We start from the raw sequence: 15,654 nt of genomic DNA, 5'->3' as shown, positions 1-15,654 counted from the left end.
GGGACGGGGGGGGGGGGGGCGTAAAAGTGCCCGCGGCAACTTTGATGTCACCTAGCGTCTGAACGACTAGCCGTAGAACGGCCAAACTTGGTGACTTTTCCTAGAATATTGTTGGCAACATTTCTCTATCATTGGAATAAGATAATAATTTTTTGTGTTGCCATAGCAACGGGTTTCTGACAGGCATTTTTTTTAGTACTAAATTTAGTACTTTTTGTTTCAACAATAGAATTTTATGGGTTTTATGTCAAGTTACTCATGGTTTGTAATATTAATAACATCCCATATAATTTATGTAAATTTTATCATTACATATGCATAATTTATGCTAATTTGCTGACGTCATTGGTCAAAATCCAAGATGGCGGACCATATCATTAGAACAGGTATATACAGGTTATTTTCATTAAAATTTCATCGATACTTCCATTTCTTTTTCCAAAAAAGGTTTAAATGAAGGTCTTTAGTATGTTTACGATGTATTTTAGGCTTTATCATGAAAAAAACTATTTTTGAAAATTCAAGATTGATGATCCAAGATGGCGGATATCTTAAATATGCATGACGTCATTTTATGACGTCACCGGTGTTGCTATGGGCAACATAAGACTTAGTACACCATAATATTCTGTCATAAACACTTTTGGTACAGTTATGTTGAAAACCATTTAGTTTTCAGGGAAAAACCTATTTAGACGGTTTTGGCCAATAAAATCACATTAATGACGTCATAATGACGTCATATTACATCATAACGACATAAAAATTGTAGATATGATAAATTTTCACTAGTACATCATTCTCTTAAAATTTGGTGGTCATACGACATACCGTTCGCGAGTTCTTAGGGGGGGGTCAAAAGAGCCCCCCCCGGTCCCCCCATGTCAAAAAAAGCCCGGTCTAGGTAGGGTTAAAAGACAACAACGCAGCAAAAAGTTTTTAAAAAATGATCATGGGGACTAGTTTCATATGTTCTTGATATAATGGAATAGTATGGAACTTGAACTTGGCTATTAATGCATAAAACCTTGGGAATGCGTCATTTTAAAACTAAGAAAACACATCAAAAACATTTCTGACAGGCCCAATGATTCTCTTCTTCCATAATATAAGAGCTATTGAAACGTCTATTTGCCCTACCTATCCCCACGTCTGTAATCGCCACTCCGCCAACAGTCAATGCCGAGCTCTGCGCAGCCGTGACGAGGACGGTGCCGACTTGTTCCTCATCTGGAGCTTCACTGCCGGAGAACTGGACGCCGATTGAGACTGCCACACCGGTGTCCTGCCGACTTTAGAACAGCAGGCAAGTGCTTAATGTTCGTTTACAAATAGTTGGTAAATCAGTGCTTCCTTGTCTTCATATGGCCATGGTGAAGGAATCAGCAGAACAGGTTCCGTAACGCTACGTTGTGTACCATAGAGATATGGTTGTGTATCATAGGCACTATGTTGAAGTACTTACACGTAAGTTGTTGAATTTGATCATAACCATTCAACATGACAGTATGACAAATAATAAAAGGTGTGAATACCTGATACGTTGTACTATTACACCGTTAAATCCAGGGATGGTGTTGTACAAGACAGAAATCTGAAACAAAATATACATTGTATATTTTTTCTTGGTATGCAAGGGTAAACTCTTTATGTTTGCATTGTTATATACAAATCGTTTTTTAACGGTGTCGCTCAATGCAAGGTCAATTATTTTTGGCCCCTTCTAGGCATAGAGCTAGAGGTACTCAAGTGAGTATAATGTAATTATGTCAGGAGATGGCGGTGGACCTTTGAAGTGAATATGACAAGTCAGCTCAGTTCAGATGGTTCATCAGCCAGGTGTCATCATGTGTCCCGGTCGTGTTAGATAGTGTAGCAATGTGTTTTAGGACACTGACCCCTCTGACAGCAAGTTGTCATAGACAGACCACGTCTGTAACTGATTAATCATTAGGGACTCAGATGAGTGTCTGACAAAACAGTTCTAGCAGGCAGCCACAGAGTGCAGACCTATTCAATAGTCTTCCCTTTATTTCAATGTATACCCTACAATACAACAGATAGAAGATACTTACCGACGATACAATATCGGCCTCCAATTCTCTGAAAGCAGTTGAGTTCTGATCTTGGTACGAGTCGTCCCATGTGATAGGTATAGACAGAGCCAGGGTGACCGAGTTGATTACGGCTGTTAAAGAAGAAAAATTACATTCAATTTTTACATGCGAAGCAGCTTTGTGTTTAGTCACATGATGTATTTCTTCCGATAAAAATACAACCAATTATACGATACCATATCTTGGACATCTTAAAGAAGTAGGTCATTGTAGAATCAAAATTTATTTTTCAATGGTGCAATATCTAATATATTCATTGATTTCTTCATGTTTCACATACATCAAAGGCATGTTGGAACAGGTGGATCTAAGGACACATTTTCAAGGACACCATGCCGACATTTTCTCACGTATAACATCGAGCTACCGATGTCCTTTTCAAATATTATTTCCAATCCAAAAACTAGAAAATACCAATAACAATTTGTCTACGTTTCAAATATAACGAATGATAGTAAAACGTTAAACTTTATTCCAACACACAATTTACAGAGATCAAATTTTCAGCGACCACTGTCGCCTTCATCAGGATAATTAATGATCAATCACTTCACAACGTGATCAATTGCTTACGTCACGTATCAGTAAAGTCTCGTGTGAATAAGGTCACGTGCTTGTAAACCGTAACTCTCGCGAGATCACGTCGTGAAGTGATTGGTCATTAATTATCCTGATGAAGGCGACAGTGGTCGCTGAAAATTTGATCTCTGTAAACTGTGTGTTGGAATACAGTTTAACGTTTTACTATGATTACTACCAACACAGATGAACTTTCATGATAACGAATGATGTTATGACGAAACTGTATTCTACCTGCTTATGATTATCAACATATCGATTAGAAATATTTAACTTCTCATTTCTTTGTTACTATATTAAAATTAGATCTAGACGATAATGAAATTCTAAACACTTACCTGGAGTCGTGGTTGGCAAACGTGTTGTTTGAAACATGGTTGCCGTACCTAAAGTAAGTATTCATGTAAAAAGGAACATACAAACTATATCAGGGAAACTATCAGATTGTTTTCCTACGAAAAAAGGTATAACATGTCCCTTTTCAACTAACAAGTGCGTATATCAAAATAACTATAGCGTAGCATCTGCTAAATAAGAGTTATCAAGATGTTATAACTCATGATATAGCTTGACATATTCAGTATCAGTTTGCATTTGTTTGCTGATCATCAGATTCAGTAGTTGACTTACATACCATTAACGGACGTGCCAATAGTGGTCGTGTTTTCAAGACGGGTCTCAGATTACTTCTACAAAATTAATTTGGTAATTTTGAATAACGAAGTCAGTCCGGGTGAACAAGAAGAAGACGTTGAAGCAATAGCATGATACACACCCAGAGGAAAAGGCCAATGAGATCGATGTTTTTCAGATGTAGTTCAGAGATGAAGAAAGCATGTAATAAGTGTGCACAAAAACACATTCTACACCAGCTACAACCACTCGGTTTGCACGTCGAAATACCAGTATTCCTGAAGGTTGTACTAGCGACAACCATCGTCACAGACCTGTGGTCTACAGCAGATTAGCACTTGTACAAGTCTTTAAAAGTTGTGATCGAGTCGATCTGCATCTATCTCATGCTGCTGAAGAGTTGGGGACCTTACGGGTAAGGCATAATGTGGACCATGATACATCCTTGATGACATCCATTGGTCATGGTAGCATATAGTAAACGCTTTGAGGAAACACTACCCATGTGCAAAGTTGCGAAATTGATAGTGCATGCGTGTAAATTAATAGTGCATGCGTGTAAAATCGAAACTTATTGTGCAAGAGTGCAAGAATGCAAAATTTACAGTGCACGTGCGCAAAAAGTGAATTACTAATTATCCGCGAGTACAAAGATGCAAAAGTGATAGTGCAAAGTACCCAAACGTCCCAGCGTGCAAGCCCAAGTGTACGGAAGATAACTTCTTTGACAAATACATTTCATTTCTTTACTATAATCATAACAAAGGACAATACTATGAACATAACAAAGGAGGGTGTGCTGGGTAAAGATAAAAATTGAAAGTCTTGGTTCGTCCGGGCTCTGCATGGAAAACCTGGTAAGGCGACCGCACCTGACCGTGTGGATACATCAGCCCCTGCTGATGATGAAGCGACTGGGATGCGTGCCGCCATGGTAGCGTTAGTTGTAGCGAGTGGAGACGTTGTGGCCACATCAGCCTCTGCGATGGACGCAACAGCCGGGATGTTGACCTCCGATTCTGCTCTAGCTGTGTAAGGTGCACGTGGCTTTGATACTGCCATTGTGGTTACAGTAGCCCCTGCCTTTGAAGACGTTGGCGTGATGTTGGTATCTGTTATATGTTGGGCTGCAGGGGGATTTGATGCAGATGTGGTGTGAACAGCAACTCCTACTGTTGACGAAACCGCCGTGATGCTGGGAGACTCACCTCTATCTGCACGCACAGATGCCTTTGTTTGAGTGAATGCAGCAACCCTTCCTTGTGCTGTCGACAAAAGCACATTTGTGTTGTCCTCTGCTGTAGAGTTGAGTTTAGTGATCGTTGGTGGAGGTGTGCTTTGAGCAGCTGTCTTTAATGTTGCCAAAGTTGACCCAATAGCAGTTGTGGTGTCAGCCCCTGCTCTATTGCTGGGGGCAGGGATGGTTTGTGGAGACGTAGAGGATACAGCAGCCCTTACTGTCTCCTGAAGTACAGCTGGGATGTCGGTTTCTGCTGTGGAGTTGGGGACAGCAGTCCCTGTTGTTGACAAAACTATCTTTGCGTGAAGATGTTTTTGCTGTGGTTTTGTTTTTAGATTATGGAGTTACTAAAAAAAAATAAGAACATGGACGGCATTAAGGGCAATATTGAAAAACCCTACCTGGTACTGTGAGAACTGCCCCTGCTGTTGACCGAACTACATTGGTGGTGCCTTCTGCTGTAAAGTTACTGGCAGCAGTCATTGGTGGAGACGTGGTTGGTACAGCAGTTCCCATGATTGTTGATGAAACCATTGAGGCATTCTCCTCTGCTGTAGAGTTGGATGCAGGGTTCGGTGGTGGTGAAGCTGCCACTAGTGTTGACCAAAGCAAAGCAGCGGTGCTGGCATCTGCGGTATTGTTGAGTTCAGGTATCGTTGGTGGGGATGTAGCAAGCCTCGATGTTGGCCGAAGTACAGCTGTGGTGCCTCTCTGTGGTGCAGAGTTGGGGACAACAGGCTCTGATGTTGACAAAACTACGATGGTGTTGCCTTTTGTATTTCTTGTTGCAGTGGCCGTTGGTGGAGACATGGTGGGTACAACAGCCCCTACAGTTGACACCGTCATAGCGCTGGTCCCTTCTGTTGCGGAACGTGCAGAGGTCTTCGATGAAGAGGTGATTGTTACAGCGGCCTCAGGTGTTGACAAAGCCATGGCAGTGTCACTTGCCGGTGTCGTTGATTTGTTGGTTGCAGCAGCCCCTGCGGTTGAGGAAAGCACCTTGGTGCTTGTCTCTGCTGACGTGTTGGGTGAAGGGGTCATTAGTGGTGACGTGGTCGTCACATCACCAATCCCTACTAATGACGACGCTGAATCAGTGCTGGACTCTGCTCCAGTGGTACTTGCAGAGGTCTTCGATTGAGACGCGGTGGTTACTGCCCCTGGTGCTGACGAAATCGCCGAGGTGCTGTCCCATGCTGTAACGTTTGATGAAGCGGGCGCTAGTGGAGACGTACTTGATTGAGCAACCCCTGCTGTTGACCAAACTACAATTGTACTACTACTAGCCTCTTTGGAAGAGTTGGGTGCATGGGTTGCCGTTGAAGATGTGATTGGTGCAGAAGATGCCGCGTTTGACCGAACTACAATTGTGCTGTTCTCTGCTGTAGTGGTCGGTGCAGCGGTCGTAATAGCTGACATGGGTACAGCAGCTCCTACTGTTGACCGGAATCCAGTAGTGCTGACCTCTGCCGTAGAATTGGATGCAGGTATCATCATTGGAGACATGGTGGGTACAGCTGCTGTGGACGAAGCTACCAAGGCCTGGTCTTCTGCTGTAGTGCTGGGTGCAGGGGTCGTTGGTTGAGGCGTGGTAAACGAAGCAGCCCCTGCTGTTGACGGAACAACCATGGAGCTGTCCTCTGCTGTCGTGATGGGTGCAGGGGTGGTTGACGCAGACGTGAGTACAGCAATCCCTGCTGTTGAGCGAAATATTGCTGCGGTGCTGATATTTGTTCTTTGGTTGGACGCAGAGGTTTTTAGTGAGGACGTGGTCGTTACATAATTTACTGTTGCTGAGGAAGCCACCGTGGTGCCAGACACTGCTGTGGTGTTCGGCACGTGGGTCGTTGATAAGAGTATTTCTACTACAGCACCTTCTGCTGTTGGGTTAACGACTGTGGAGTCGGCACCTGCGGCAGTTTTTGTTGGAGGGATTGTTGGTGGTGAAGTGGTACCTACAACAGTTTCTGTTGTGGATGACAACAGCATGGTACTGGTCTGTGTTAGAGTAGTACCAGTAGAGGATTTTGATGGAGACAGGGTAGTTACAGCTGTTGCTGACGATGTGACTGTAACGTGGAATTCTGTTGAAGTGTTGGGCGGAGATTGAGCTGTGGTGCTGACCTCTGTTGTTGCGCTGGGTACAGACGTGTTTGGGACAGATGCCCCTGATGTTGACTGAATCTCAGCTGTGGTGCTGGCTTCTGCTGTTGCGTTTGGTACAGACGTAGTGGGGAGAGCTTCCCCTGTTGTTGATCGAATATGAGCTGTAGTGCTTGCCTCTGCTGTTGCGCTGGGTACAGACATGGTGGGGACAGCTGCTCCTGCTGTTGATCGAATCTCAGCTGTGGTTCTGGCCTCTGCTGTCGCGCTAAGTATAGACGTCGGTTTTGGGACAGCTGCCCCTGCTGTTGACCGAATTTGAGCTGTGGTGCTGGCCTCTGCTGTTGCGCTGGGTACAGACGTGGTGGGGACAGCTGCTCCTGCTGTTGATCGAATCTCAGCTGTAGTGCTGGCCTCTGCTGTTGCACTGGGTACAGACGTGGTGGTGACAGTTGCCCCTGTTGTTGACCGAATTTGAGCTGCGGTGCTGGCCTCTGCTGTTGCACTGGGGACAGACGTGGTGGGAAGAGCTGCCCCTGCTGTTGAACGAATTTTAGCTGTTGTGATGAAGTCTGCTGTCTCGCTAAGTACAGACGTGTTTGGGGCAGCTGCCCCTGCTGTTGACCGAATCTCAGCTGTAGTGCTGGCTTCTGTTGTCTCGCAGGGTACAGACGTGGTGGGGACAGCTGCTCCTGCTGTTGACCGTGCATAGGTAGTTTCTGCTGTTGAATAAAGTACCGTAGTACAACGGGTGTGTATCAGCTGTATGTGTGGCAATGGTCGTTGATTGAGGTGTAGTGGTTCCAGCATCTTGTGTTGAAAAAGAATTACTGTCTTGTTGGCATATCCATTTGCTGTTTTTGTCAAGTACAAATAAAACACTTCTCTCCTAGTAATCCGTGCAATTGCCGGACCCGGAGGTATATGAAGTTTAAATGACTTACGGTATTCTCTGTAACGTTTGCCGGGTTGCTCATACTTCACAACTTTATAAAACTGTATGTAAGGTGGTGCTGTTGTGCTGTATGAATTTCTCCACGTGATATGGACAATGTAATATAGATTGCGTGTAGAAAAGAAGTGCCAAAAATTAATGTAGAGCGTGAAAAATTAAAAGATTTCTATGGCAGGAGCAAGGACAGTAAGAGGCAGAGTCAGGTCATTCTTATGCAACAGCGGGTGAAGACGATTTTTCCAAAGATGCACAAATCCGTGAAGACTTCACTGTGGTTTGCTGCCTGAACATTATTGCAATACGCATAAACAATTTCGTACCATAGTCTAGTCTAATAAAGTCGTACTGTTTTCAACGTTAATATGTAGGGCATGCATTTGAAATGTGCTTGTCCTTGTGGTCTCTGTGCCGTAACGATTTCTACTCGGTATATAGATTAAACAAGTGCTGAATATCTATAATATATTTGTATATCCATCAAAAATATGTATTTTGCATGAATTGGTTTGGTTTTAGTAATTACCTATTGATACCGGGACACAGGAGACCCATAGCGGAAAGATTGGATGGCCCATTATGGGAAAGATTGCATGACCCTACCTGGTGTAGTGGATATAGCAGCCCCTACTGTTGACCCGAATTCATTGGTCGCTGCTGTAGAGCTGGATGAAGGTGTCATCGGTGGAGATGTGGTAGATACAGCCGCCCCTGCTGTTGACCGAACTTCAGTAGTGCTGGTGTCTGCTGTGTTGCTGGATACAGGGGTCGTTGGTTGAGATGTGGTCAATGCAGAAGCCCCTGCTGTTGACCGAACTTCAGTAGTGCTGGCGTCTTCTGTGTTGCTGGATACAGGTGTCGTTGGTTGAGATGTGGTCAGTGCAGAAGCCCCTGCTGTTGACGAAACAGCCGTGGTGCTGGCCTCTGCTGCTGTGCTGGGTGCAGGGGTCATTTGGGGAGATGTAGTAGAAGCAGCCCCTGCTGTTGACCGAACTACAGTTGTGCTGTCCCCTGCTGTGTTGCTGGATACAGAGGTAGTTGGTTGAGACGTAGTAGATGCAGCAGCCCCTCCTGTTGACCGAACTACAGTTGTGCTGGCCTCTGCTGTTATGCTGGGGGGAGGGGTTGTTTGTTGAGATGTGGTGGAAACAGCAGCCTCTGCTGATGACGAAACAAGGGTGGTGCTGGCCTCTGCTGTGTTGCTGGATACAGGGGTCGTTTGTTGAGATGTGGTGGATTCAGCAGCACCTGCTGTTGAAGGAACAGCCGCGGTGCTGGCCTCTGCTGTGTTGCTGGATACAGGGGTCGTCGGTTGAGCCGTGGTGGAGCCAGCAGCTCCTGCTGTTGAAGGAACAGCCGCGGTGCTGGCCTCTGTTGCTGTGCTGGGTGCAGGGGTCACGTGGGCAGACGTGGTGGCCTGCATGGCTGTAAAAAGGGAACATTGTCGTTGTTACTAGAAAACTAGAGAACTTGTTTACATTTAATACCAGTCGCAGTTTTCATATGACATACTACTGCGACTTTAGGGAACATTATTTACATATTGCTATTGGTATAAGTATTAAAAAAACTATGAGACATTGTGAAAACAATCAACAGATAATATAATCCACATTATGAAAGTGTGTTTATAACTGGTTGCTATGCCAATTATTGCTGTTGCCAGCCGTGCAAAAGTCATTTTAGGCATTAATCAATTTAAAACTCTTGTTCTAATAATTTAAAGCTTGCCAGCTTATTCAAAATAGTATCTGTTCACCCACCCATGGGTATCTTGTCATGACCAAGCGATCTCAGCAAAGTTTTTAAATTATTTTCTGTATAAGGTGTTAACGTGTAGTGACTTTGTAGTGTCAGTATATAGAAATATCCGTATTGAGAAAAGAAGGACTATGATAATTCCCAACATATTTTAAAAGAAATAGGTTTACGTAGTACCTGTTGTGGTTGATACAGCAGCCCCTACTGTTGACATGACCGCTGTGCTGGCGGCAGCTGGTGTGGCGGTTGTAACAACTGGAGTTGTTGGTGGAGGTGTGGTGATTCTGACAGCTATTTTGAAAAAATAAGTGTGGCGAAAAAAGAGATACGTTTACGTACAGATTTGCTCATGTTTGGGACCAGGATTTAGCCACAGCATCTCTTTGCCGAATTCAGGGGCCATTCAATGCTAATGAATGCAGCTGAACAGTCACAGAAATGTAAGTAAATTTAACCATTGTGGTTGTAATCAGTAAAATATATTAATTTAAAGTATATACCTTATTTATAATAAGCATGAAACCTTTCAAACCGTGCAGATGCTGAAGATAAAACCATCGTATACCAAATTATTACTGAATAGAGTGGTTTGTGTGAAGGTGTGTCCTTAGTAAGGAAAGGAAGTCGACTACACGGTTGATGTTTGTTCCTCAATGCTTACTTGATTCACAGATGTATTTGTGGTCCCAAGTGCAAGCTGAGTCCGCCCACAAGTCTCTGCGCTCGCTGTTGCCATCGTTCTTATTTACAATATAGGAGCAGGTATTGGGTCCTGGTTCCGAGGGAGCCCAGGCTGAAAAGGAGCCCGTCGCCGTGCCTTGGCCGTCGACCCACGCCCCGTCTTGTTTAGTTTGTCCCAGCCAGAACCGTGCAGACCTGAGGTTTTGGCGAGAAATTTAACATTAGTATGTCTGCTCTCAAACAACTTTTACAGGGTGTATAATAAAGGCTAAATTTTTGTCACACATTCAAGAATCTTTTACATTATATATATGGGATGCAAGTGAGGAGTAATAGTGCATTGAAATCGGAGAAATAAGGCAGGACCAAATTTTTGCTGACCGCAAGTTTATGAAAGCAAGTCGTAATTGTTAAGACGCTTCGAATAGATAGATCTGCACACAAAACTATCCTGTATTAAACAAACCCATTTCAAATTATATTTTTTAAATCACTAAGAAACGATATTAAGCCGTATTTGAGTAGTTTTATAGCTAACATAGTTATATTAGTATCGGTAGTGCTGTTTATTCTACAAAATGTAAAAACCTTTATATCTGTTCACCTGTACTTGCATGTAGCCCGATAAGACATCAATGTACCCTAAAGGTTATCTGTTAGTTAAACCGATTGAACTCTAAAAGTCTTTATACGGCGAGGAGTATATGAAATGTTAGTTCTTACGTGCTGATGCAGTTCTTGTAGAACACATAGTATCGCTGCTCGTTTGAGTCCCGAGGCACGGCGACTATTTGGCCCAGTCCGGTGCAGCTTGTCTCGGCCGCGTCGTAGGTGACAGCACCCTCCGGCCCATCGGTGTATGTCTTGTCATTAGGCAGTGTGATGGAACTTGTGTCCGTTGGGCAACTCTCAGGGACGACCCAAGGTCCTGTCAGCAAATACAAAGTTATCGTTTATAAGTTTGTTTGTTTTACTTGGGAAGCATACTTTATGTACTACAATACTACTCTGACTTTAGGGAACATTATTTACATATTGCAATTGGTCTAAGTATCAAAAAAATATGAGACATTGTGAAAACAATCAACAGATAATTTAATCCACATTATGAAAGTGTGTTTATAACTGGTTGCTATGCCAATTATTACTGTTGCCAGCCGTGCAAAAGTCATTTTAGGCATTAATCAATTTAAACTCTAAGACTTGTTCTAATAATTTATAGCTTGCCAGCTTGTTCAAAATATTATCTGTTCACCCACCAATGGGTATCTTGTCATGACCAAGCGATCTCAGCAAAGTTTTTAAATTATTTTCTGTATAAGGTGTTAACGTGTAGTGACTTTGTAGTGTCAGTATATAGAAATATCCGTATTGAGAAAAGACGGACTATGATATTCCCAACATAGTAGTACCTGTTGTTGTTGATACAGCAGCCCCTACTGTTGACATGACCGCTGTGCTGGCGGCAGCTGGTGTGGCGGTTGTAACAACAGGAGTTGTTGGTGGCGGTGTGGTGATTCTGACAGCTATTTTGAAAAAATAAGTGTGACGAAAAAAGAGATACGTTTATGTACAGATTTGCTCATGCTTGGGACCAGGATTTAGCCACAGCATCTCTTTGACGAATTCAGGGGCCATTGAATGCTAATGAATGCAGCTGAACAGTCACAGAAATGTTGGTAAGTTTGACCATTGCGGTTGTAATCTGTAAAATATATTAATTCAAAGTATATACCTCATCTTTAAGTATGGAACCTCTCAAGCCGTGTAGATGCTGAGGATAAAATCACCGTATACCAAATTATTACTGAATAGAGTGCTTTGTGTGAAGGTGTGTCCTTAGTAAGGAAAGAAAGTCGACTGCATGGTTGATGTTTGTTCCTCAATGCTTACTTGATTCACAGATGTATTTGTGGTCCCAAGTGCAAGCTGAGTCCGCCCACAAGTCTCTGCGTTCGCTGTTGCCATCGTTCTTATTTACAATAAAGGTGCAGGTATTGGGTCCGGGTTCCGAGGGAGCCCAGGCTGAAAAGGAGCCCGTCGCCGTGCCTTGGCCGTCGACCCACGCCCCGTCTTGTTTAGTTTGTCCCAGCCAGAACCGTGCAGACCTGAGGTTTATGGCGAGAAATTTCCATTTAACATTTAGTGTGTCTCCTGTCAAACAGCTTTTACAAGGTGTGTGATTCAAACTAAATCCTTGTCACACATTCAGGAATCGTTTACAAGATACGGAATGCAAGTCAAGGTTTATTGTGCCTTGAACTCGGAAGAGAAATTAGGCACGCATGTTCGTTTTAGGACCAAAATCTTGCTTTTACAAGTTTTTTAAAGTATCTAGTACTTGTTAAGACGCTTCTAATCGATACAATGACAGAGATCTGCAAAAATTAAAATGGTTTTAACATCACAAAGAAATGAGAAGAAGCCTAACCTCTATATCAGAATAGTTTTAGAGCTACTATAGTTAATATTAACAGTCCTATTTGTACTACAAAATGTATATGCCTTTTTATCAGTTCACTTGTACTTAGCCCGATAGGACACCGTTGTACCATAAAAGTTATTTGTTAGTTATACTGAGTGAACTTCAATATTAACTGTGAGGTCATGTGGCGCAATCGGTAGCGTGTTCGGCTCACACACCAGAGGTCGCTAGTTCAAACCCCACCTTGTCACTGATCCTGTGCCCTTGGGAAAGGCACTTTACACGGCTTTCCTCACTTCACTCAGGTGGAAATGAGTACCTAGCTTCGGCTAGTGTTTGAGGAGAGCCACACCCCACGCACGTTAAAGAACCCACCACACCTTTCGGAAAAGAGTAGGGGCATGCCCCGGTGTACTATGGTCCAAATTCTACATCGCACAGCCCAATTGTACAGTGTAGCAGAAGAAGGGTCATTATCAGGTGAGAAGTATGAAATGTTAGTTCTTACGTGCTGATGCAGTTCTTGTAGAACACATAGTATCGCTGCTCGTTTGAGTCCCGTGGCACGGCAACTATTTGGCCCATTCCGCTGCAGCTTGTCTCAGCCACGGAGTAGGAGACAGCACCCTCCGGCCCATCGGTGTACGTCTTGTCATTGGGCAGTGTGATGGAACTTGTGTCCGCTGGGCAACTCTCAGGAACCACCCAAGGTCCTGTCATGATCAGCATATATATATTGGTTTATTTCACAAATGCAACAAGAATTCGAGAGACTTCATACCTCCATGAAATATATGAGTTTTTGTAAACAGTACACTAAGTTTTTCAAATTCAAACACACAGCTAATACAAACCCTAACCCTAAGCCTGAAATAGGTCGACTATTAAAACCCTAGGTTATTTTCTTTTAAATACCAGTAAATTATATACAAGGACACTAAAACAAGGACACTAAATACAACCTGTAGGCACAAAAGGACTGTACGGATTACCTACTATGCAGAGTTGTTCAACAGTTTGAAAAATTATGGGATTGAGCTCTTTTTATAACGGTCGGTTCTTGCTGACAATTGGTCAATCTTTCTGTTCTGTCTGATCACCCTGCCGCTAACATTTTCTCTAAGTTCAGGCAACCAGTGACTGTACAGATCGGAGTTGTGTACCTTCTTGGCGAACCTAGCACACAGAGCGACTCTTCGGTCTTCAAGTGTTTGGAGTTTCAGCACTTTCAAGGCTGAAGAGTAGTTAGTTAAGTTCTTAGTAGTTAGTAAAGTTGGTAAAATACATTTTTTACTTGGGAATATTTTTACATGTAAAACATACTTTATGTACTAACGACACTACTGTCACTTTACAGAACATTCTTTACACATTGTTACAACTATCGCAACATTTTTTGGGCGTTCTAAAAATCATCGACAGATAATATAACTCACATGACCCACATGGCATTAAGTTAATTTTTCAGTGTAATAAAAAAATAGACCGGTATTTTTTTTGTTACGACTTCTAATGGCTGAAGTTATGTTATTTGTTTTGTTTACTTTTATCTTAAAGTAATAGAATGCTTATCTAGGCCTCTTCTCACACATATATAAACGATGTCAAAGCAACAAAGCAATATGGTAACAATGATAAAGAAAGGGAAAGATTTTTTTGTTATGAAAGTTCATCTGTGTTGTTAGTTTGAGGCTGTAGGATTTTTGGACTCTGAACAAGACTATTTGAGAGGTGTGAAGGAAGCCATATACATCAGGGCCAATCACCCTTCATTGAACCGCGACGGGGACCGACATCGTCTACCAGATACCTTTGACCCAGTGTTGACGTCACACTTCAAAGAAGCCACGTGACAAGCTTCACTGGGTCAGTCTACTGAGGAAGACCAGAGTGACTGATCGAAAACTCTAGGTGAGATTTTTTGTGTGTGTGGAACATGAAACATATTTTTGTAAAGATTACATTGGATTTAACTAGAAAGGCCAATATTTGCTTTGGAGCAAATACAGCGAAGGGTTCACCACATTTTACCACATGGCAGGGAAAGAATGAGAAACACAAGGGAAAACAATGATTTACCAGGGTTCTAGCTATAATTTTATTTTAGCGTAGTGGTACCTGACGCACGTCGAGGGAGCGAAGCGACCAAGAGTGGGGATGGGGCGGAAGGGGGGAGGTGCCCCCCTTCCGCGGTGCGGAGCTTTTAAAAATTTAAGCTTAAAAAGCAGCCATTTGAGGGATACCCAAAGGGAAAAAATGTCATTTCTAAGGTATGTACAATGTATCCTTGATTAGTAATTTTTATATTTTTGCAGCTTGGAATCTTCACAAAATACAGAAGATGCTCCAAATCAGACACAACCAAGAACAGACTCTGAGATAAATTAAATGTTAAACATAGCATCTGGTGTGCAAAGTTGTAATATTCTACATGCAAAAAAGTAACTATAAATAATATAAGAAATACGTCTGTTTTGCCTGCTAATAGTGTCTCATTATGAGGCACTTTTAATCTCCTTTGTGCCATTTCTGTTCTGCAAAACTGGGCCGAAATTTGACGTGATTCAACACGTGGCTTTGTTGTTATTGCCAAGCTTTGATGCTGACATGATTACAGGCACACCCAGTATGTCGACATAGATCGCACAGTAGCTAAGAGCATGAAATCGGCATGGCACCAGCACTGACGCATATGTGGCAGGAAAACCCACGTGTGTCACAAAGATTACAAACGCCCGTAAAGAAAAACGGCAAAAATTTGACAAGAGAGCAATAATTTGTATTTACTTGTTTAAACTATGAACGGATCCAAGGGGTGAACTCCCTTGTTTAGTTTACTAAAGTGGCAAATTTTCAACCAACGCAAGTTTGCCGCTGTGGGCTTTAGAGGCCCCTCCCCTTTTCGGGAGCCGGCTGGAACTGTAAAGCACTTTAATTATTAGGCTGGTGACTAAGTACATTGTAACTCTTTGTATTTTTTTCACCTTGGCAAGATATAGAATTAATGCAATTTAGTGGAAGGTGTTTATGTCCAGAGTTACAAGGAGAGATCTGTTGAACACGGGAGGAAACATATTTGTGCTACATACATCGTGGCGTGGGAATTGTTAAATAGGCCAGCCCATATATGGCGTCCCAGAGGGAAAGCCGACACTATGAAGGG

At 42.8% G+C, this 15,654-nt stretch overlaps 2 protein-coding genes across 2 annotated transcripts in view; both read right to left on the bottom strand.

Moving 5' to 3' along the window:
- Positions 1–1,039: 1,039 nt before the first annotated feature.
- On the bottom strand, positions 1,040–8,306 carry LOC109470094 (mucin-5AC-like). The gene is made up of 6 exons (XM_019768874.1): positions 8,228–8,306; positions 4,971–7,394; positions 4,207–4,456; positions 3,035–3,082; positions 1,141–1,292; positions 1,040–1,050 (listed from the first exon to the last, which is right to left on the bottom strand). Exons 1-6 carry the CDS (start codon positions 8,304–8,306, stop codon positions 1,040–1,042), a joined length of 2,964 nt encoding a protein of 987 aa, XP_019624433.1.
- Positions 8,307–8,442: 136 nt separating this feature from the next.
- Positions 8,443–15,654, bottom strand: part of LOC109470093 — a 36,378-nt gene continuing 29,166 nt past the window's right edge. The window contains exons 11-14 of the mRNA XM_019768873.1: positions 10,790–10,994; positions 10,047–10,261; positions 8,835–9,049; positions 8,443–8,736 (exon numbers count right to left, since the gene is read on the bottom strand). Of these exons, the coding sequence (XP_019624432.1) occupies positions 8,443–8,736; positions 8,835–9,049; positions 10,047–10,261; positions 10,790–10,994 (929 nt within the window). The remainder of the gene's footprint in view (positions 8,737–8,834; positions 9,050–10,046; positions 10,262–10,789; positions 10,995–15,654) is intronic.

Source organism: Branchiostoma belcheri, unplaced genomic scaffold (assembly GCF_001625305.1).
Source record: "Branchiostoma belcheri isolate BF01 breed outbred unplaced genomic scaffold, Haploidv18h27 scaffold22, whole genome shotgun sequence".
Classification (NCBI taxonomy): Eukaryota; Metazoa; Chordata; class Leptocardii; order Amphioxiformes; family Branchiostomatidae; genus Branchiostoma; species Branchiostoma belcheri.
The sequence above is the reverse complement of the archived record's forward strand: the minus strand, read 5'-3'. Positions and strand labels throughout refer to the sequence as shown.